General features: G+C 39.1%; 2 protein-coding genes and 4 long non-coding RNA genes across 7 annotated transcripts; 3 read left to right on the top strand and 3 right to left on the bottom strand.

Annotated features, from left to right (window-relative positions):
* The first annotated feature begins 264 nt into the window (after positions 1-264).
* On the top strand, positions 265-4,674 carry LOC135677364 (protein FAR1-RELATED SEQUENCE 5-like). 2 transcript variants are annotated; one of them, XM_065189616.1, is made up of 6 exons: positions 265-689; positions 908-1,010; positions 1,907-3,775; positions 3,845-3,904; positions 4,111-4,222; positions 4,337-4,674. In XM_065189616.1, exons 1-5 carry the CDS (start codon positions 616-618, stop codon positions 4,171-4,173), a joined length of 2,169 nt encoding a protein of 722 aa, XP_065045688.1. In that variant the 5' UTR covers positions 265-615; the 3' UTR covers positions 4,174-4,222; positions 4,337-4,674. The 2 variants fall into 2 exon arrangements, with proteins under 2 accessions (XP_065045688.1, XP_065045689.1); XM_065189617.1 differs by having other exon boundaries at positions 798-1,010.
* A 1,090-nt stretch (positions 4,675-5,764) lies between these two features.
* On the bottom strand, positions 5,765-6,657 carry LOC103989991 (uncharacterized). The gene is made up of 2 exons (XR_010514776.1): positions 6,288-6,657; positions 5,765-6,134 (listed from the first exon to the last, which is right to left on the bottom strand). It is a non-coding gene; the product is annotated as an uncharacterized LOC103989991 (long non-coding RNA).
* A 5,567-nt stretch (positions 6,658-12,224) lies between these two features.
* LOC135677906 (uncharacterized) lies at positions 12,225-12,889 on the top strand. Its single transcript, XR_010514775.1, has 2 exons — positions 12,225-12,365; positions 12,461-12,889. It is a non-coding gene; the product is annotated as an uncharacterized LOC135677906 (long non-coding RNA).
* Positions 12,890-13,813: 924 nt separating this feature from the next.
* On the bottom strand, positions 13,814-16,928 carry LOC135677905 (uncharacterized). The gene is made up of 3 exons (XR_010514774.1): positions 16,864-16,928; positions 16,632-16,790; positions 13,814-14,144 (listed from the first exon to the last, which is right to left on the bottom strand). It is a non-coding gene; the product is annotated as an uncharacterized LOC135677905 (long non-coding RNA).
* On the top strand, positions 14,742-15,686 carry LOC135677904 (uncharacterized). Its single transcript, XR_010514773.1, has 2 exons — positions 14,742-15,016; positions 15,163-15,686. It is a non-coding gene; the product is annotated as an uncharacterized LOC135677904 (long non-coding RNA).
* Positions 16,929-19,610: 2,682 nt separating the features above from the next.
* LOC135677594 (uncharacterized) lies at positions 19,611-20,500 on the bottom strand. Its single transcript, XM_065189955.1, has 2 exons — positions 19,861-20,500; positions 19,611-19,690 (listed from the first exon to the last, which is right to left on the bottom strand). The coding sequence occupies exons 1-2, from the start codon at positions 20,498-20,500 to the stop codon at positions 19,611-19,613; spliced, it is 720 nt and encodes a 239-aa protein (XP_065046027.1).
* Between the last annotated feature and the right edge of the window lie 2,721 nt (positions 20,501-23,221).

Below are 23,221 nucleotides of genomic sequence, written 5' to 3'. Positions count from 1 at the left end.
ATCAATCGTCACTGTTCATCTGATATGCTTCTCATCTGGCGCATCTCGGCCGTCGGTTCCACCTGCAACTGCGGGGCCCACAACCCGAATCATGTTTCACTCGATATAAATGGACGGTTCGGATGAGAGAAGTAGAGGGACGAGCGGTGCAGATGAAGGACACTTCGAAATCTAGTAATAGATGAAAACATATTATACGACTGGACGCGTGGCGGACGTAAGGGCGACTAATTCGTTTTCTTAAACGGAGCTTGCAGCCGATCTCCTTTTGCTGCTTCTTCCCTGTCCCCGCCCCCGATCCACGGGTTGAGATAAACCCTAGTTCCGTGGAAACCGTAAATCACGTGTACTTCGCTGACTGAATCCGTAAGAGAGTCTTCGATCCGGTGTAGCACATCGATATTACCGATGATTGCGGACTTAATTCAAGCTTAGGAGTTTCTCGTTCCGGACGAATCCGTCTATCGCTTTCGTTATTCGGTTGGGAGAAGAGTTCCTTCTTTTCTTGATGTTGCTGTGAGATAAAGCGAGAGGCCGAAGTCGTAGCCGCCGAATGTACCACAGACGTGCCGATTGCTGAGTCCTTCCATCGGCAGCGGCCGTGACGATCCCCAGATGCCGATCGAGCAGGATAAGGACCAGGAGGTGCAGGCCGGCAATGGCGAGGATTTGGTGGAGGGCCCAGTCAGGTAAGAGCCATGCTTCCACTTCTTACCTCTATACCCTTCTAGTCCTCGAACTAAGCTTCGAGGACCTCGGCATTACGGCATTACAGTGCATAATTTCTTTTCTTTTAGGGTTTGCATAAAGAAGACCCTTATGGCTGGATTGTATGTCATGGAATTTTGTGGAGAGAGATTATCTTATGATCTGAAACCGGTGACTAACCAGTCTTCAACGTTTACAGATGCCATAATTGTGGAATCAGCGCAAAGCTTACATGCCATATGCGAAGCGGCCCAGAGGGACGACGAACACTATGCAATGCATGTGGAATTGCTTGGAGAAAGGTACACGTTTAGATTTGCTTCAAAGCTGTCTATGATGAATTCATTGTTCTGAATTCCCCTTTTTTGTTGTGTATTGGCAACAAATTGAGATTTTATTTCATCAGTTCTTAATGACTAATTTCAATTTCGCTTTTGGGGTGCATATAGTATTGGTAGCGTAAATGGTGAGCAACTATGTACTGCCAGCATAAGCATCGAACAGCTCACTTCATTGAGCTAATAATTAAACAGCCGGGTGAAAAGCTAGTTTTCATAGGAGAAGCTAGTGAAAATAAAATGTGATGTAATCACCTAGGAGGATAGACCTTGATGCTTTGATCTTCTTAGCTTCTTTAAGTCTTTGTCGATAGGTGTTCCACATACGTCTTTGGTTCTCACGTGGTAAAAGTGTAACCTGTATGCCCCATAGATCCGAGAAACTCGAGAATGTTGTATGCATGAAAATGTATACTCCAGAAAGTTATTCATATGCATGTATTCTGTTGCGTGATCTTAACAAGATAGAGTCCATTCAGTTGAAGGGTGTCAATATCTTCTCCTTCATTGATTATAATCTGTGGAATAGATTTTGGTTATATTCTCATGTGTCACTTGCAATTAACTGGAATTGTCATTTTTAAGACTCATTTAATTGAATCTTTCCTTCATGCAAAATATAAAGCTTGTACAGATCTTTCGAGTCAAAATACCTATTTTTCTTAATATGCCAGAAACCCTGGGGCTTTCTTCCACCCACTAGTGCATCAAGTTTGAACTATTAAGAGATCATTCCGATTGATCTGAAACAAATAATATTTGTCATCACTCTGGATGTCAAAATATTTTATGGCTTTCTCTGTATCTGCCTTTTATTTTTGACTTACTGTATGCCTTAATGCGGGAGTTTGGTTGAGCAGGGAAAACAGAGAAAAGTTATAGACTATGAAGTTCCAATGAAGGACTTGGTAAATACAAAAATGGTGCCAGAAGTCGATATGGAATTTGAAAATGAAGACAAAGCATATGAATTCTACAACAGATATGCTGGGATGATAGGATTTAGTGTACGGAAAGGTTGGATAGATAAATCATCTGACAAAATTACTCGATCCAGAACACTTGTTTGCTCAAGAGAAGGATTTCGTAAAGACAAAAAGGGAGCCAAGGAAGTAAAGAAACCACGACCAGAAACTAGAATTGGTTGCCCAGCACGTTTGACCATTAAACTTAGACCTAGTGGTACATACCGTGTTACTGAATTTGTGCCAGACCATAACCATCAGCCTGCACCCCCTTCAGCTATGCACATGTTAAGGTCTCAAAGGGTATTGACTGAAGTTCAAGCTGCCGAGGCAGATTTATCTGATGATTCTGGAACCACTCCAAAATCAGCTAACCAGCAAACAGGCAGACAGGTTGCAGGTTCTCGAAGTGTCAGATATCTTCCCGTAGATCACAGAATGGGTCTTCGCACAAAACGTATGAAGCCTATGCAGATGGGAGATGCAGAAGCTGTACTGAAGTACCTACAAAACATGCAACTTAATGACCCATCTTTTTTTCATGCAATACTAATTGATGAGGATGATAAATTGACCAATATTTTCTGGGCAGATGCGAAGTCTATGTCTGACTTCAACTACTTTGGTGATGTTGTTTGTCTAGATACAACTTACAGGGTGAATGGATATGGTAGGCCATTTGCACCTTTTCTAGGTGTCAATCACCACAAGCAAATAGTTATTTTTGGTGCAGCTCTCCTGTATGATGAAACCATAGAGTCTTTCAAGTGGTTGTTTAATACTTTCAAGATTGCAATGCGTGGAAAACAACCAAAAACTATCCTGACGGACCAGTCTATGTCGATAAGCAATGCGCTAAATGCAGTTTGGCCAGGTACCAGTCATCGTCTTTGCGTGTGGCAAGTCTATCAAAATGCTGTTAAGCATCTTAACAATGTGTTCCAAGGTTCAAAGACTTTTGCAAAGGATTTTGGTAGGTGTATCTTTGACTATGAAGATGAGGAAGAGTTCTTGCCGGCATGGCAGACAATGCTAGAAAAGTATGATCTTAGAAACAATGAATGGTTGGCAAATCTTTTTGGAGATAGGGAGAATTGGGCCTTGGCATATGGCCGAGAAACACTTTGTGCTGATATGAAAAGCACGCTACAAAATGAAAACTTTAGTTTGCTAAAGAAGTACCTGACTCCACAACTTGACCTGCTGTCGTTTTTTAAGCATTACATGAGGGTGGTGGATGACCATAGATATGCTGAACTGCAAGCTGATTTCCATGCGAGCCAAAGTGTTCCAAGAATACCTCCTTCGAAAATGTTAAGGCAAGCAGCTTCATTGTATACTCCTGCAGTGTTTCAAATGTTTCATAAAGAGTTTGAGGTATTCATGGATTGCATGCTATTCAGCAGTGGTGAGGTTGGGACAATATCGGAATATAGAATCACTGTTGGTGATAATCCAAAAGAATACTTTGTTAGGCTCGATTCAACTGATTGTTCAGTTGCCTGCAGTTGTAAAAAATTTGAATTTGTTGGGGTTCATTGTGGTCATGTATTAAAAGTACTTGATGTTAGAAACATTAAAGAGCTACCAGAACGGTATTTCTTGAAGAGGTGGAGAAGGGATGCTAAGACTGATACAGAGTCCGACCCTGGAGGGGTTACACTTGATGGCGACCCTAAGTCTCCTGTAACAACTCTAATGCATGCACCCTTCTCCTCATATGTTCATCACCTAGGATCTCGTGCAATAACTCAATTTAGTGAGGTAATGCTGCTACTTGTCTTGGCTATTTAATATTCAGTAGTACTTATGATAACATTCCAATAAATCCAGGAATCTCCGGCTTCTGATTCACATCAACAATTACTCCATGGTGCTGCTCAGTTAAGTCAGGTAATATCCACTACAACTAAAAATTGAATTCCATAGTGCTGAGTTGGATGGAACATGCAAGTCGTAACCAATGGTTAATTTCATAAAGCAATTAAGGATATTTTATATAGTACAATTACCATTCATGTTTTTTTTTGGTCATCTAAGATCAAACTATAAAGTCTATACGCTGTGTTATTTAATCATTTTATCTGAATGCCTTGCAGGGTTATACAACACCAAATCTGCATTCACAACCAATTTTCACTAATTCTCAGTTGAATCACTAGAGCAACCACAAGTGGGCATAAATCTCAACTCCAGATTGCTGATGATAATGTAAATATTGCTACTCTTTTGAGTTATGACTGGCCAACTTATTTACAGTTAATGATAATAGCATGATTTAATCTTGATTTGCAATGATTTAATCTTGTGCTTGTCCATTCGCAGGTGCTACACTGCAGCTCATTACTTCATGATGGTATAAAATATGGGTGTCCATCTCATCGTTTTGATTTCTATCCCACTGAAAAGAGCATATATGCTGCACAACATCTGCTATATTTGATTGGCAGAGGCTGGTGAGTCCCTAAATCTGATGGCTGCCTCTGTTGAGTGTGACGTATTGATGATGCTGTTTGTCTTTGTTTACATATGCTGGGTAATCATAGTTGCTAACACTAACTGTAAGAACCAACACTGTTATGTGTAGCATTATGTGGGATGGCAGCATGCAGCTCCTGGGACAGTTGTATGTCTGTGCAGTAACTAGCCCAGTTCTGACCTTAGATGACAGTCCAGTTTTTGCTTCAAAAGGAAAATGAGAATATATTACCTTCAAAATCCTATTACAAACTAGAGAGCAAAAAATAGGATGTTAATTCGCCATCCAAATGTGATCGACTTGGGAATATTTGGCAAATGGGGCAAGTCAGTGGACACATGAATTGTCCTCTCTGAAGGTGTAAACTTACATCCACTCCAACAAAAAGAAAAGGAGTGTGAAAACTTCACCAACCAAGGTGAAGAGTTCCTTTTTTTTTCTCAAAACCTTTACAATTCATTCAGATTCAGTAACAAGTTTTGTTATATCCATATAAATTATTCTAAGCACAAATCCTTCAACCCCAAGCTTACAAGGGGACTCAGTGCAGCTATATTGTTTTCTTTCATTCGTTCGTTCAAACATGAAATGACCAAAAAGGACATAACCTGTTACTAAATGACACACGATCGATGGACTTGGCTCGTATACATCGTTCTGGACCATCATCACACTCCAGTAGATGTGGCCGAAGACAGAAACTTCCCCTCTCATCATCACACTCCTTAATCAATCATGGTGATGTTTGGATCAATTTAACTTTGGGCTCCCGATCTAACGTTTTTTTTCGATGCTCTAATTAATCATGACACCAAATGAAAAATAAAAATTTAAATAAAATAATAATTATTTTTTTATTATTTTATAATAAATCTAACTGAAAAATAATATTCTTTTAACAATTTTTTTTATATTATACTGGGAATGTACGTGACTCGTTCGAGTCACGTTGATCATGGCCTGTAGTACTCCCCCGTACTAACTGTGCTTGATAGGGATCAATACTTTTTTGGAATAACCCCTTAACCTCCTCTAAAACTATATATATATATATATATATATATCTTTTATCGAGGAGCGTCATCCAACTATAATATATATCAGTGCCCTCATTGTGGCTTCTAATTGCAGCATGGTAGCATCGAATCGACAACCTTCTCTACTTTTGCGAATCATCATCATCCTTCTCACTGTTATACGTATAACCATTTGCTGCTTGTTTCCTTGCAACATTTGCCTCGCACACTGTTGTTCAAAGATGTAAGCAAGAAAAATGAACAAAGATAAATCTGCATCTGATGCAGACTATTTCTGTATCATTACATAAATACATTTTATTTATTTTTATATATATACATACACACAACGCTAAAATAAAAATGTTACATCTTCTCCTTTAAAAAAAAAAAGAGAAAAAAAAAAACGGATTATTGGATTCATAACATCTTCTTCAAACTTTCTAGCTCAATAGAAGAATTCTTTAAACCAGTGTCGGTATCCTCCTGCTTCGATCTGATTCGCCAATCTCATTGCCGGCACGAGGTAGCTTCGATCTCTCCCTTGTTGCCACTTCGAACTCTCTCCGTTCATCTAGTAGAATTTGGCGAGACCGGCATTCTTCACTGCAAAAATCCCTTATCTCCCCTGCAGTATGATCTCATTCCAATCACGAAGAACACTTTGATAGATTCAAAGGTTTCATTAAATAATACATACATACATACATACATACATACATACATACATACATACATACATACTCAGAGAGAGAGAGAGAGAGAGAGAGAGAGAGAGAACCTGTACATGTAAACATCATTGGCAGGGCTCAGCTCCCTCCTGCACAAGCAGCATTTCTTCAGTAAGGCCAACCATGGCAAACCCTTTGGAAGATGGTAAGCCTGAGAGTTCAGATTGCATGTCGTCGTCGTCGGCATCATCATCATCATCATCTTAGCTTTCACCACAACATTGGCTCCTTGCTCCTTGTGATGTATGAGAATGCGAAGGCCTTCAATGCCCTCCGATGGCTGCTGTTTCATGTACCTGAGTCCTCTGTTGCTAAGATGGAAGCTGCTGTCGTCTCCTGAGAGCATCTTGAGAGGAAGAAGGTGGGGAGGCACAAGTCTCTGAGCATGAGATGAGGGTTGCAAGTGGAAGCTATGGTGGATATTTGTGACCACTTTATGTCCACAAAAGAATTCATCACCTCTTTCACATGTCACAATAGACCTCTACATAGCTTTGTTGTGCCTTTCGTAGCCATGGATGCAAGATTAGAATAAGGCTGCTAATTGCTTGCCATTATGTGCCTCATGAGCCACGTGATACGTACTATTTAGATATAATGATGTATATTTGTGTGGGTTGGTTTTGCATTGCTTGCTAGATTTCATTCAATAGCAAAATCTTGTCCACAAGTGATGAATATAATAATGATAGGTGAAAGACTTAAGCTTATGTATTAAAAGATCCAACCCAAATTAAAGGGTTATAGAATATTTTGTGCTTGAAGAATTAAAGATGCATACATGTAAACTAGATAGAAATTTTCATTTGCATTGCATAGAAATTTGCAGGGTTAAGAAAGAAGCAAAAAAAAATTCATACAAAGGATAGTGTTACTATCAGATTTGATTCGGATCCAATTTTTTCAAATTGGTCAACTCCTTTCAAACGATACTCAAATCCTACAAAATTATATTGAGGGTACCGTCAATGATATACCTTGGAAGCTTAAGTCAATAATCAAGTCATTTGAGTTTTTTTTAGTATCTTAAGATATATTTAGGTTTATCTTTTATAGTGGACATTTTGGATCGTTACGTTCGATCATTGTGCAACCCGTGTACTAACGGGGGTATGAAGTTCAATCGCAATGACAATGTGGAGCTTGTTGATCGTTCATGTGAGATTGATGTATCTTCCAAGCGATATCGATAAGTCGATCGCTTAGGGTTGGCTCATCAACCACGTGACCTCATTAGATCGTATGGATGATCCAAGATGAGGCTAACAAGCATGATGCTGACGTATCAGTTGAGTCATTTTTCCCATGGATAAGAAGATAAGCTAAAGGAAGTCTCTTTACTGCTACCAACTCATGAAGAAATCTGAATGATACATCAGAGCATAAAGTGCGGAACACACTGTGCCTCAGACGAGAACAGCAATAGATTGTGCATGGAGTTTGGAGTCTTCTTCCTCTTTGTCACACCCTTCTGCCCATCAGTGTCAGCAGTGGGACAAATGAGAAGTGGAGCTGTTTCTCTCTCCGATGGACTCATGTGTTGCAGCCGCACCAAGTTGTTCTCGTCTCCCTGTAGGATTTGAGTCAGGTCGTCGAATCATTCTTATCACTATGATTTGTGCAAGAATATCTCATTTCCAGATTTATTAGCAGCCCTCGCGGTCGAATAACTGCTAAAGCCAAACTTGCCATTATTTTGAGCTCCCATAATTATGGAGTTCTTTATGTTAGATTGAATAGTTGATAGAATTTTCTTGTTTGTAAAGAGAAGTTTGGCGACTTATGATATCCAAAATAAAATGACAATAAAAAGTGAATGTTTCTTTAGGATTTTCTGATAACTATCATTAGTCGAGTAAGATTAGAGATGAGAGTATATTTTTTTAATTAAAAAATCTAAAGTGTTTCAACCACCTTAGTATAATGATTTAACCTCCTACGGAACTTATATACGTTTAGAAACTCAAAATGTGACTTCTAACGTACCTAAATATATTATCAAAAAAATTATTTTTTCATATAATTCTTAAAAGTTTTTAGGTCAACTAATTGATGACTTTTTTGTTAAATTTTTTTCCTAAAATAAACTCCTCTAAAATCCTTTGTAAACGTAGATGGTTCTCCATCATCTACTAGATCTCAATGTATCATTTCACAATAATAAATTAATAATGTAAGGTTTGAGGTTTGAGATCTCCATCACCTGTTTAAGGTTTGAGATCCTTCAGCATCCTACCATTTAATGAATTTGTGTTACTTGCAGCTGCTGAAAATATTCAGTTCATCCATTCAGATCAGCTAAACCTAGTGAATCCTGGCTGGATTAGGCTTGATCTGTAGAACCCAGATATGAAGCCCAAATTATTCCCAACTACAAACTCACAAAGAAATTTCAATTAATAATGGAATGAAAGCAATTGATTTACCATCATTTTACTAACATGTTTACAACACAAAGTATTTTTTTTTTTTGTTTCCAAAGGATAATTTCATCCTGCAGTGAGTTGGATGTTAATTTATCAATGAGAGACTGACAAATAACAAGAGAATCATCAGTTCACTGAAGATATAATAAAAGAGGGAGGAGTAAAGTGTGTCAGCATCCTGTGACTTTTGTTGTACCTAAAACAATAACTAATAATTTTCTCTTCCAGGAAGTGATCCTTCCATTTTAAATGATTTAGAAGCACATCAATGTAGCTAAAGTTGAGATTTTGAAGAACAATAACTAACATTTAAGGTATAAATTCCATCTTTTATGCCAATCAATCAGATGCATTATCTCATATGCATACATCCACCTAACAGTGACAAAGAAGATGCCACAGACAAAAGCAATCAATGCACAAAAGGGGGAAGAACATAAAAGAAAAAGAAGGAACTAAGTTTGAAGTATTAGAACCACATTCTTGATCAATATTTTAGGTGGAATGACATCCCCAGGAAAACAAATGATGCTTGTATGCATCCATAACATATGCAGCTTTTGCAACTTAGTATCAAAAAGTACTACTGTATGATCTATTTGGAGATGAGGACTACAGCAGCAAACACCTCCAGTTTGTGGAAGATGAGATCAGCAGTGGAAAAGTATTGAGAAGTCTGAAACAAGTCTTCCCACGATTTCTATTAAAGATATGCAGGGAATAAAACCTAGTCTCTGTCTTATCTTGTTCCTCACCAGTCAATTCTATTCCTTCTGCCAACTTTCAGCTTGGGCCAGCTCAGTCCAGTTAGAAGAAAACCAGTTACAACCATCAGAACTAGATTCTCTCTCTCTCTCTCTCTCTCTCTCTCTCTCTCTCTCTCTCTCTCTCAAGAAATTGTTGTTGATGCTTATAGAATGCAGATGTGCACACCTTTAGATAATATGTAAAGCAGATAAGATGCAAGTTTAGAGTCCAAAAGAGAGCCACATCAACCAGAAAACATTTGGAGGAAAGCACAGGGGAAGTTATTCATATATCCTTCCATGTCTAATTCCGCTTTCCACATGAAAAACTAAAGATGCTCATCTTTGGCTAAAGTGGCTAGAGATCTTTGTGAAGGGGTATGATTAAGAAACATGTGAATCACATTCTTTCAAGTTGAGGAGAAGTCTCTCTGGGTCAAGCTGTTTGATGCTAGCCCACTTGGATATCCTCACAAAACAAATAAGGCTACAATGAGGAATCCTTGCAGCAGATCTCCATTTCATTTGGTAGTCTAGAAAATTATTCAGGATTAGCTTATTATAATTCATATATATAAAGGCTTGAAAACTTGTAATCTTCTTTCTAATTCTTAAAAACCAATAAATATTTTTGTTCAAAAATTATATCTTTTAATCTATTTAACAATGAGATGACTTTTACAATATAACACCATCAGTTTACACAGAAAATATTTTTTTTTTTTTTTAAAGAGAAGCCATGGTAGCTAATGCTTCTCCTCCCCCTTTCTTAAAAACTCTATTTTACCCTCTCATCGTTCTCTCATCTCTCATTTTCTCTTCCTATGTCCATTTTCTATTCTCACGAAGTTCCAATATAGTCTCGTCATGTTATGGTAGTCCCCCCTATACTTACATCTTAAGCAATTATTTTTAAAAAGACGAAGCGAATAGGAGATGGACAAGTTGATCCTATACTTGAGGGGCAGCTCTGCCAAATCTCAGAGTGAAACTTGATAGCAATAAGGTCTTTTCTGCTTAAAAAGACTAGCAAATTAGCTTATATGGGAAGTTCCTCGATAGATTTCTGTGCACTTGATATCTTCAAATCTCTTTTTCCTAAGATCTAAAACCTCCCTACTAGATGTGACATAATAAATATGGCCGGAGATTTCTTCTGATTTATGTTTCATTTTGTGGAGAAGAAAATAATATTCTTTTAAGGAGACCGTGGTTCCTGAAAAGTCAACCTCTCACCCTAATCTAGGATGAATAACTAGGACATTATCACCAAACCCAAGAGAGACCTCCTTATAATTAAATATCTATTTGCTATTTGTGTGAAACATATTCTTTCAATTCTTAACAAAGTTTGACGCTCTATGGGTTCATATCTTATTTTAAGAGTTAAATATGAGAATCTCCACCTATAGGTTGATTATCATTCCATCAATTTTTCTGGATCTAGGAGGAATATTAACTCTCTCATAAATCTTGATTTAGAAAAATGATCAACGATGAGAAAATATATAGACCATCGGATAAACTCCCTATAATAATAATAATCGGGGGAGAGATGACATCTTCTTCTCGTATCTTTGGTCTTTTGAACTTTAATAGTTGGATTCTCTCTAAGCTAGAATTGTTGTTTTATCCATGTCTAGTTGATCGGATCACGAGGATTTACTTGTTTTTTTATATATAACTATTCAGTAATGATTTATGGATATGATATTCCTAACTATTTCCCTCTCTACTAGTTAGTTAGTGGTTGAATCTAAAACATTTCTTATGGGAACTTTGCTGGACCTGTCTCCTAACGCTTGGATCTCTTTGCACACATTCTCAAACATTCAATCGAAAGCAGCTGTAAGCGTCCGTCATCTATTTGAAGACTCCTTTGTTGCCCCTCATCTCTTTCATTCTGGACTCTTACGTCAAAACAGAACTTGGCATTCAGGCATTCAGGCTCATGGCTGGATGAATGTGAATGGTATTCTAAATGATGAAATCCTCAGCCTCATTTCCTATTCTTCTTTTTTGGCCTCTTTGACTCAGTAGTAGTAATGAGACCTGACAGTCCTTGTTGTACCTTAATGTTTAGGGCTTTAGCCCTTAAGAACGAAACCATGGAACCATCCATATTCACCGCCTGAGGAGACCAAGGCCATGAACTCTCAGAATTCCTCACCTGTCTTTACATCGAAATGTGAAGGAACCTTTCTTTTGAAGGTATTTGGCTTCGCCTTCTTTCCACCTGCTAACAACACTTTGATGGCAGCTGGCTGCTGTGACTACCAAATTCACAACCCATCCATGGTGGAAGCTTTAGCGATCTTTCGGAAGCACTCGAGACTGCTGAAGCACAAACAAGATGGAGGAGATTTCAGCTCCAAACTGATGCACAATCCATTGGTCACAATGGTCAACGGCCATTAGTAGCTGCAAGCTATCGTTTCTGTCATACGAGTGAGTCTTTTTGGCTAATTGTAATGTGGTGGAAGAACGAACCTCCGGATTCTTCAAACTTTTTGACTCTGGACGACTTGGAATATGAGTAGTCATCGTCCGGTCCTCTTGTTTTCGTGAGAATAGAAAATGTATGGTTGTGTTGTAGATTCAAACGATTCAAATGCCTGTAACATCACACACATGGTAAAACCAAAAGGAAAGCCATGGATATGTTCGAAGGATGTGAGAAAGAATCGGGTGTGTTTCCTCCCCAAAACACAAAAACAAAAGGAGGAGAAGGGAATCAAGCTTGGATAGAAGAGCTGCGTGAGTCACCTGGGAAAAGCTTATTCCTTCCACCCGACATGCACATCAAACAAAAGCCGCCAACCGATCGACTTCCCTCGTCTCCATATAAACACACCCACCACCCCTCGAGTTCCCTTACCACCACCACCACCACCTCAACCCTCAACACCACCGTCGCCATGTCTCGACTTCCCATGACCACCATCCTTCGTCTCAGGTGAGCTTCAGTTTGCACTCCCACTCCTCCAATGATCAAACCCAACAACCCTAATACTTCTTCTTCTTCTTCTTCTTCTTCTTTGTATTTGACAGCCGGCGGTCGTACGCCGTGGTTGCAGCGGAGGCCTCGCGTGCACCGGCAGCGGATGAAGAGGTTGCGAGAGCTGCTGTGGTGGCCGGGGAGCAGGGCGCAGCGACGAGGGAGAAGGTCTTTTGGATGAGGGACCCGAAGACGGGGAACTGGATGCCAGAGAACCGGTTTGGCGACCTCGACGTGGCTGAGCTCCGTGCCCGATTCCTCAGCTTTAACCACGGGAAATGAACATCGACACCTTTACAGATCGAGAGTCTACTCTTGCTACTGGAGTCGATCTCAAGTTATGCTTTGGTTCTCTATCTTCTAGTTTCTATGAACGCTAAACGATCCTTCACTATCTTGCTGATGTTGTTCGTGAACAACATTGCAGCATTTAGTTGAACCGTAACCACGACAAATAAAAGATCTACCGGAGTTGATCTCAACCTATGCTTTTGACTCTTCATCTTCTAGCTTCTGTAAACTTCTGATGCTGCAAGGACTTTTGTCAAAGAACAAGAACTACTAACCAGTGTTGTGAATGAACGCTAAACAATCATTCACCATTGCTGGTGATGTTCATGAAGAATTTTGCAGCATTTAGTTGATGCAAAGGCCTGATTCAGCTAAAGCTCATCCTTTCTGACACTGGGATTGCTGCAGTCTATGCTAAGCTTGCTTACAACACCAGGAAAAAGGCGACCAGCTAGAACAATTTCCATCCCTTAAGATTTGAATGTTAGATCTTGATCTTACCCACAAAAAAAAAAAAAAAGGATCATAATGCCATAATTTGTCCTCCCTGATGCCTACTGGGGTCTGCAACTTCTACTGCAAGTGGGCTAATGGGAGATGTGGTTTTCAAGCAGAGGCTGATGGAGATGGCTGTGTGTGTATAGTGTTGGGCCTTCATGCCTATCTTGTTAGACCATTGAGATGGCTTGGAAATGCAAACTCATTCATGGGTTTTATTGAGAGAGAGAGAGAAAAAAAAAAAGAAAAAATTTCTTAATTTTGCTAATATGTTGGTAGATTATTCATTTTCCCTTTGTTTGTATCCTCATCAATCCTTAGTTTTGGGTCAAGTTTACAAAAACAAATAGCCCATTATCAAAAATTAAATTAAATTAACTATTTGATATATCGATATCATATATATAATAGGTAAAACCATCAATTAATCAAGTTTCCTCCATCAAGATTATACTTGAAGATTCCGAGACAGCAACAAAAAATCTTGATGTTTTACTTTCCTGTTCATATGTCTAGGCTATGCTGGAATTAGTTTGTTTCCTCCCTTGGATAAAGTAGAAATTTGTCTCTTTTAATGATGCTCAGCAAAGCTGCATTGTAATTCTAATTACATTATTAAGTAAATCAATTGCATTGCTAACTTAAAACCTATCAAAATAAGAGGCAATGATGCAGATTCAATTCATTGACTTCGCATATCAGCATAGGGATTTGATACAAATGTCCACTATAGAATATGCCAAGTTGCTGCTGCCAGCCTGAATTCTTAGGTCATGGATAAGATTAGCACATAGAAAACACTACCAGGAGTACCTTCAAATAAACCTGGTAGCTTCATGCTGGATCTTTGTCTTTGATCAATCACAGCCTTCATCTCAAAGACCTTGTGGAGCCCCACAAATTGTGCTGTAATAGTTAACAGCACAAATTTCTTCCAATGTCGTACAACTGTCACAGGTGGCATAAGTTATCAGAAAATGGCTTTAGGTTTAAATCACAAATGCAGCACAAGAAACATAGATAAGTTTTTGTATTAAAAAAAAGATGGATACTTTTGTAGATTTAGTATGCAGAAATTTCTTGGCTACAAACAAAGGCATTGAACTTAAATGTTTTATTTTAGTTAATACTTAGACAAGAAGATAAGACCTAGAGGGATTTGGAATATGATAGAGTTAAGATAATGATAACTAATAGGTGAAGAAATAGACCTCTCAATCAACCATAAGTTTTCACATTAAAGAAACAAAAGATGTCAGAACAGGTTGGATCACAAACTTCATCAAAACTACATAGTTAACTCTCAGAAGACCATTAAGAAGAAGTCTAAATTGAATGATTATATGACTTATTAATCAAATTGGTCTCTCATCAATTATTGGATGAGTACCGTAACTTTCCAAGTATAATTTATGATTAAAAAGAATTTTGCCTATTAAAAGAACATTAAACCAAGCAAATCATTATCCTATATGCTGCCTGCAATTCCTTTGTTTCTCCAACCACAGACAAGATTTGACATTATCTTTTCACAAAGATGGCCAATCAAGCAAGCCATTCATCTAAATAGAAACTTACCTTGCCTTCAGGGAACCTCTAGCATTCTCTAATCCTTATTCCTCAACAGCACCACACCTATAAAGATTGGAAAGAGAAGAGATTCAACAACCACCATGGCAATCAGATATTTTCATCCAAACGCTATCCTTCCAAGAGACCAGACAAGAAAGACCATGGTGAGAGCTTCCCTGATCTACAACAGCCAAATATCACCCCAAACATCAGTTTCTTTAAGCAATTTCTTCAGGATCAACCACAAGGTATGATCTCTCTTATAGCTGTAGTAATAACATTGTCATCTGAAAATTTCAAATACGCTGTCCTTTGGATCTTTTACTCTCAGGCTCTGAAGCCTGAAATCATGTCATAGATATCAGCTTGCTATTCTAGCTATTACTGTTGTCAGGTCTACGAAGATCAAGTGAGGGGTATAATATGCTACAGAGATGAAAGAGGAGAAATAATTTGTGAGGGATATGATGAAGGATCAAGACATAGTCACCATTTATCTTCAGAAAATGGAAAAAGAATTTGTGAGGGATACAATGAAAGACCAAGATATCATCTTCGCTCACCAGCACAGGTAGAAGAAACTGTTTGTGAGGCATATGATGACCAGGTGAAGGGTATAATCTGCTGCAGAGATAAAACAGGAGAGATGATCTGTGAGGGAATTGATGAAGGACCAAGATACAGTTAACGTCATCATCACAAAACACATATGAAGCTAGGTACAGAAGAAAGCACATCAGTTCTCGCATAAATTCCAATCACATGTCGCATTGAGAGGTAAGACTAAGGATATACAAGCTTTCATACAGATGTCAAGGTACTTGTTGGTACTATCTGCAAGTTATTCAGGTTTCTAAACATGGATTCTAATGTGTTCAGAATGAGTAAATGATAAAGTTGAATGTTGCCAGCATCAAATTCTGTTTGTGGGAGTTTATATCTAATAAATTTACATTTAACAATGGCAGGACCATGAAAGCTTAGCATCAAGGTTTTCTGGTTACCAAAATATAATCACCAAGAAGTAGGAAATATGCATTCAAAATTCAATGGTTTACATGACTCAAGAAGTGATTCAATTTCCTATTTGAATGAATCCAAAAACAATCCCAAAAACTGCCTGAGATATAATGTTAGCCAAGGCTCAACAATGCTTACCAAAATCTACCTGAGAGACGGTGAAAAACGAGAAACTTCCTCATTTTCATAATAACCATCAACCATTGCAAGTGCTGCATAACGACTTTCTCAAAAATAATTTTCACTCATTTCATCCTCAACTAGAACTTCCTCTAGTGTTTAACGAATATAAATATTAGTATATCTTTACTAGTAAATCCACATGTCCGTCAACTACCCTCATCTTAGTAAAATTAACTTTTTGAATATGTATCCTAATTGGCCTTACATTCTGAAAAATAAAAGTATATCAGGCCTTTCATCTACCAGATGTGTTCTTTTCAAATTTAAGAGGCCCATGACAATCATACATCATTGCATCTGACTTCTTCCATTTTAACTATCTCGGTTTAACTCTGTGAATGATATCAATCTCTGTTTCCTATTGAATCATACATCTAAGATACGGAAACTTTTTTACCATTAAAACTACTTAACCATTTATATTAACTATACCTTCAAAACCTCTGTTTGCGTTTATAGGATAGGACTTATTAAATTAAGACCTTGGTTTCTAAATTTTTCTCCATAGCTTAAGATCATTCCAATTCGATATTTGAACAATCAAGATGATGTCAACAACCAATAGTCATCTTCGTTATAACTTAATCACCACAACAAGCAACTGTGACTCACAACTATGTGAGATTGGCAACATGAATCCTGTTTTCCTCGAAAACTTACAGTGGTAAAAGCTCATTAGGCATTTCACCTATTGTATCTTCAAGTCACCAACATATACAATTAGACGACTTCACCAAATCCCAAGAAGGCGAAATTCCGCAGAAAACGGCCATAAAAAGCACAGTTCGATCGGTCGAGTCCAGTAGATGAGAGCGTCGGCTGGGAGGAATGGTGTCTGCCTGAGAACTTGCTGAGGAAAAAGAGGAATGAGGATTCGATTTAGGGTTCTTACCACCGACGGGGCCAACGGAGCGAAGAGACCGCACGGGAGCGAACTGAAGAGGAGGAGAACGTGGGAAGGTTCGTTGGCTAAGAGATTAAACTGAACCCAAACATATTTATAGTCCAAACGAGGCCGAGCCCAAATTTTACCCAATTCGATTAGGCTCGGCATTGTTGATGGCCAAATCGTAATACTCTACATGTATGCCCTGCCATGTAGTACAAATTAATTGGCACTTATTCCTATAAAGGATATATTGTTATGATGATTACATTTTCAAGAGTATTTTAGATATTTTGTATTATTTTGTTTAAATATAAACTATTAACTAATGAATATAATTAATAGTGATTCGAGGAGGGTGGAGATAGGACAGATTGTTAAATAATAATAATAATAATAATAAATGTTATTTCTTCTCCTTTAGTTTTGAATGCATGTTCTATTTGGCATTGGATTATCCCACATAATTGAATTTTTAAATTTGTGTTTGTTATTGTATATTTTGATAATTCGATTGGATATTAATTCAAACTCGATCTAAGATCCTATCTATTGCTTTATCTTATATAGATGTCAGCAAGTGCTAAACTCACTTGATTATAGATACGATAAATCTTATAAAATTACATCGAAAGATATACTCAACTAATGTCGAGTCTAATTTTGTGCCTAGTAAATTTGAGTTTAAGAGTTTTAGAGAATTAGAAAACAAATATGATGCATCTTTTATAGCGGGGTTTCAAAATAGTTATGTTTGATAATATACCTTAATACCAAGATGATTACATACCTTTTTCAGTACCAAATTTAATCATGTTATACTAAATTTGAATATTGTAGATCTTTTATAAATGAGATTGTATCGAGATGATAACACTGTTAGTCATATGATGCTAAAGTGTTAATCACTAGTATCCAAGAGTTAGTCTGAGTTATTGGTCACATAACTATAGTGTTGATTGCATGGTTTATCCATGCAACAGTGAGGTGTCAACCATGTCCTTCCCATGTCATGTTCCATTGGAAAAATCTAACTAAAAGGATATAAAATATAAAAATATTAATCATATCAATTTAGGGAATTATTTTAATCTGTATATCACTAAAAAAAAAAAGGTGCAGCAACACAAGAGTTTTAAAAAAAAAGGACCTAATTTATAATTCTATAGTTACAGTCCTAATTTAGGATTAACATGGTTTTTAGTGGTATAAATTAATTAGATGTGGTGCCTCTAAGGAAAGATCAGCTCACACTTGACACCTTATGCCACTCTTCTCAAGGAAATGCTATGGAAGATGTACATGAGCTGTGAAGATCCAAAGAGATGCGAATCAAACTCCAACAGTTTGGCAAGTCGAATCCAATGAAATGGCATTGTGTTGACATGTTCTACACTCTGTGATATTAATAACTATTTTCCTAGTAGAGATTGAGTTTATAATTGCAGATGTGGGCATCAATCATTTGGCTAGCAAGAAGAAGACAACTATTAATCCATGAAGGTTCAAATCAAAAAGGTCCACGGAGGGAGAACAGTCAACTTCAAGTTCCCCAGAGGTCAACCACCAAGCTCAATATCCTCGTAATCCACCAAATCTTGACCTACTTTAATGGGCAACCTTCCTCTTCTCCGCTAAGAATCCAAGTAGTTCAACCGCACGAAGCTTTTTTCCATGTTCACGTTTCCCTACGTCAAGAAAGGGCTCACATGCTCGAGCCTACTTGCATCCTGCACCCTGATTCAACTTCGTCCCAGATATATGCAGCTAAGGCCCAGGCTTGATAATGTATCAGATTCAGTAAGATCATCTTCTTCTTCTTCTTCTTCTTCTTTGCGGTGTTCGTCCATCATGGTGGCCGGGAGACACGCAGTTCCACGGTCGAACAAGGGAGGAAGAAGGTCTCTCATGAAGGAGCTGCGGGCGAGGGGCCTACATCGCAAGCCGCTGCTGCGCCACCATGCTCCTCTGCTGGCGTATCCATGGAGCTGACTGAACAAAATGCTGAGTTCATGGCTTTGTTTCAGCACATCGATCCTTTTTCTTTTTCTTCTCCCGATCGATCGCGCCACCATATGGAAGGATGTCCATGTGCTGATATCATGGCCTTGCCATCGCAATGCTTCTTCCTCGTCCATTCATTCTTCTGGAGTTGTCGTAGCAAAGAAATGATCACATCGCAGCCGCAGCAACGAGAGGATCAATGCATCAACGTAGCAGCACCTCCTTTTATCTTTGTGTGTTTGACACGGATGGAAAGTTTCCATTGTTTATTCTGATATGCATGACTCCTATTAAATTCATTGTTCCAAGTGGAGCGCACACTCTCAGATTACAAGATTTAAATGCGCAATACTCGCATGCATGCATGTCAAAAATTGCTGGTAAATACCGTCACCTTCCCTCCTCTGAACTTTGAGAAAGAACATGCATTCATTGGTCACGAGAAACAACAAAAAAGTTCGAAAAAATCACGGTGGCTAACGACGCCTGTAGAAGACGATTGATCAGAAGACGAAAAACACACAACTATCAATCCTCATTAGTTTGCTAATTTACACCATCCTCCAATTACTCCTTGCTGCTGCTGCTGCTGCTACTATTGCCGGATTCTGAAACACGATATGACCTCAAGTGTCTAAAAAAGAAATAAACCTTCGTTGACCCCTCCCTCTCTTGAAGTCCAATCTTTGTTATATACAGAAGATGTGAGATCCGCTCAGATGATACTCCTCTTCTCCTGTCGTTTGCCATCACCAGCTTTGTCTCAGAGAACAAGCCACCGCCTGTGCCCAATGCCGCAATCTTGTCTTCACGTGCTGCGGACTGTCTCCTGTTACAGAAAGATCATGACATCCCAGCCAACGCCAAGAACCATGAGTTGTTATTAGAATCATCAATGCATGTTTCAGCTCAAGAATCTCGACCATTTCGTAATGCGTCGACAGGTGAACGCTAATTGTTAAGCGTGCAATGGTAAAGAGGAGAGGAGGATTACAGCACCTGGATTGCAGATCTTCCAACAATCTGAAGCTCCTGACTGCGACTGTTCGTTGGGACTGCGCGGGCTCGGGAGGCCGTCCAGAGCGGATGACGAAGAGGTGGCGGTCGGGGTGGAGGCCGGGCTCGGCGATGATTGAAGCTTTGGGTCGGAGAGCTGGCGGTTGACGGCGAAGTATAGGTTGAGGGCGGGGAGAGTGTCGCAGAGGCCTTGTCCACCTTCCTCTTCGTTGAAGCCAAACCCAAGGTCGATGGAACCCCTGAGCTCGTCGAGGTCCTCGTCGGTCAAGCTCCTCGTCCTTCCATCCAACCGCCTCTCGCTCCCCTCGGTCGCCTCCTCATCTCCTCCTCCTTCTTCGCGGCCGCCTCCCTCCATCAGACGCCTCGTCTGCAGTATCTGCCTCCTCCTCTTCTCCCACTTGGCCTCCATTCTCGTCTCCCTCATCGACAACTGCTTCGAAAGCAGCCTCCTTTTGTTGATGCCGAGGGCAAGGCCAGTACTGATGCCGTTTGCGGGGTTCCATGCCGGCGGAGGCGCTTGCTCTTCGATCTCCACCACCGCCTCTTCCTCCGCCTCACTCTCCGAAGACGACGACGACGACGACACTTGCAGCAGCTGATGCACCACCGTGTTATTCTTCATCCGTTCTGCCATCTCCGCACTTGTTCGATCCTCCTCCTGCCTCAGGCCTCACCGTAAAACACATCTGACGCCGCCGCTGGACGACGGCCGCAGCAAGATGAGGCAGAAGAGGAGAGAAGGATCGGGAACTCCTCCCTTCTTTCGTGAGGAGTGGCTGTTACCTGATGAATATATAAGGCTTTGTTGGAGCGCCATCTCCGACCACTAATCATCCGAGATGCAATGGACGCCGCTCCTATTAATTCACATTACCTATTTTTTTCCTGGGGTCTCTACTTGTGCTGTACGTGGAAGGAACGAAAAGGAGAAGATTTTGGAGTCTATACATAGAACGTGACCTTCCATTTCTACAGATCACGATCTGGAAGCAGATTCGCCTATCTCCTCCATTCTACAGATGAAATGTTCTTTGTATCATAGACTTGGTCACCATACATTTAATCTGAATGCAAGTGATATTCGTAATCCATTGACTTGATGAACGCAGCGTTCTTCTGCAACCTCAAAGCTTCGAGTTACACTCTCCTGCAAAACTCTGCTTTGCTGGATCAAATGAGTCGACATGTAGAGGACTTGTTGATCGAGTAGTCAACTTCGATATGTCATACGAAAGATTATTCCATGACTGATAGTCGATGGTTGATGGTTATAGTTCCATCTGATGCCAAATTATGTCTTCTGTATAAGCTAAGTTTGATATCGTGTGCAATCATTCATATAGAAAAAACAGGACGATAGCAGCTCTCATGTATTCTCTGTTCGTGAGCCCAAAGAATACTTGACAAAATATGAGAATATACACATATGTAATTCATGAGCTTCCACATTCAAGAACTCTGTTAATTAGACTGATGCATTTATTCCTGGACACCATAAATTTCCTGATTGTGTAGGAGTTTAGCTGTACCATTTCCTCTGCAAATTCAGTATCTTCTGTACCATTTCACTGCAAATTCAGCAGCGAAATTCCAGCTTTATTTTCTAGCAACATCGCCACAACAATGGACACTTTTGACACCCAAACAAATCAAAGTTTAGTCAAGAAGAATGCTCTAAGCCATTTTCCATGCTATATCTTAGGCTGCCCATAGCAAGAAAAAACCAAAGTTTTTTCTGTCTTCCTTCCCTATTGATCTCTGGTAGACAGAAGATATGTAGACAATCCTAGCATTGATTATTGTGATCTTACCTTAAGGTACTCTCAAGAAACAACAGTCTTTTTAGGCCTTCACTGTGATAGTTGTATTTTCTTTAAGGGCCTAGTTGAAAATAGAAGTTTTGAGAAGAAATAAATTGCAGAAGAACAACTTCTTTTCTACACAAAGAAGAAGAAAGGAAAGATGTGGGGATGAGCAAAGTACCAAAGTAAAAAACTTTTGCATTGCAGATGTGGGGATGAGCTAATCTCCCAGGTTTTCTTTAGGATCGAAGTGAGCACTTGGTGCATAGGATTTTGTTTTGTCTTATGGTTTAGATCACATGTTTGATAGGTCATGGAAATCATATTTTGCCAGCTCAGTGACATGGCTGCTATGTCAAACTGGATTGTGCAAAGCATTCTTCGCCTGTGTGTCGTTCGATATCCTTGAGTTGTCCTTATCTATCTGTATCTGCTTTCAGTTGAAGGAACCTATGCAAATTTATGCTGTCCAATCCTGTGAACATGCCATTGATAACAATGATATATCCTTTTGTCCAAAAACCTCTTTTGCCACCCCCATTACTGGATCTCATCATGCTTAATCCAGACTGCTAGTCGTAGGGATTCAAAGTGTTCCTAAAAGCTAAGAAAAGCAACACAAGTACTTTTGTTTCCCCTTTATAATCACTAATCTCACCTTTAAATGTGCCCTTGAGGCCTCTGTTCTCTCCCCCCTTCCCTCTCCTCCTCTACATCCGCTTTACTTAGCTTCAGAAGCTTTGGCTGTCTTCCTTTCTCCGTTGCAGAGCAGAGAAATCTAGCTCATTCTTACATTGATGCTGTATCTCTATCACCATAACATAGTAGATGAAATGAACATCTCGATGAGGTACCATCACCCAAATCTGGTGTTGGGTCGTCTCTTCTCAGAGGCCCTTGCTCTTTCGCTGCTGCTTCCCGGCACAACTCCACCCTATGCGTCTTCTCCGTGGCTGCTGCCACTGAGAGGGCTTCGTAGACCCTCTCGAGGGACGTATGCATGAGATGAGATGCTGTATACGTAAGTTTTACTGAGATAATCCGTTTGTTCCGTTCCATTCCATTCATCTCCTATTTTGATATTATAAATTTATATCTTGTTTTTCAGTTCATTAAATATTCAAAATCTCATCTAACAAATTTAATTATTATATTAAAAAAATTCAAGATGAATTGAACCTTAATCAGATTCGATACATTAATCTCGATAAGATGTGTTAATGAGAATCATCCTCGCAACATAATATCTACTTGTCGCTTTCACTATATCAAGCGATCGAACTATATAGGTTTGATATAAGATATTTTTATTAAAAATATTTTTATATTAAATAATTATAATAAAAAAACCTCATGGGAGACCTCTCGCTCACGTCAGTAATCATTAAATCATTTCGAGAATGGTTTACCAACTTAGTAAAATAATATATCGAATGGTATCTTTTTCCTTTTCAGGTTAATAAATACCTATACATATGATATGAAGGTAATAAATAAGGTAATGTTACATACATGCTTCAAATTGTTGCATAACCTGCAGC

Source organism: Musa acuminata, chromosome BXJ1-6 (genome assembly GCF_036884655.1).
Source record: "Musa acuminata AAA Group cultivar baxijiao chromosome BXJ1-6, Cavendish_Baxijiao_AAA, whole genome shotgun sequence".
NCBI lineage: Eukaryota > Viridiplantae > Streptophyta > Magnoliopsida > Zingiberales > Musaceae > Musa > Musa acuminata.
This window is presented reverse-complemented; position numbering and strand designations above follow the sequence as displayed.

Bases quoted from the DNA above. Each gene is read 5' to 3' on its own strand.
- LOC135677364 (XM_065189616.1), top strand. From the start codon at position 616: ATGCCGATCGAGCAGGATAAGGACCAGGAGGTGCAGGCCGGCAATGGC. The intron at 690-907 runs GTAAGAGCCATG...CAACGTTTACAG, and splicing joins TTGGTGGAGGGCCCAGTCAG to ATGCCATAATTGTGGAATCA. The intron at 3,905-4,110 runs GTAATATCCACT...AATGCCTTGCAG, and splicing joins GTGCTGCTCAGTTAAGTCAG to GGTTATACAACACCAAATCT.
- LOC135677594 (XM_065189955.1), bottom strand. From the start codon at position 20,500: ATGAAGAATAACACGGTGGTGCATCAGCTGCTGCAAGTGTCGTCGTCG. The intron at 19,691-19,860 runs GTGCTGTAATCC...TTTCTGTAACAG, and splicing joins TTGGAAGATCTGCAATCCAG to GAGACAGTCCGCAGCACGTG.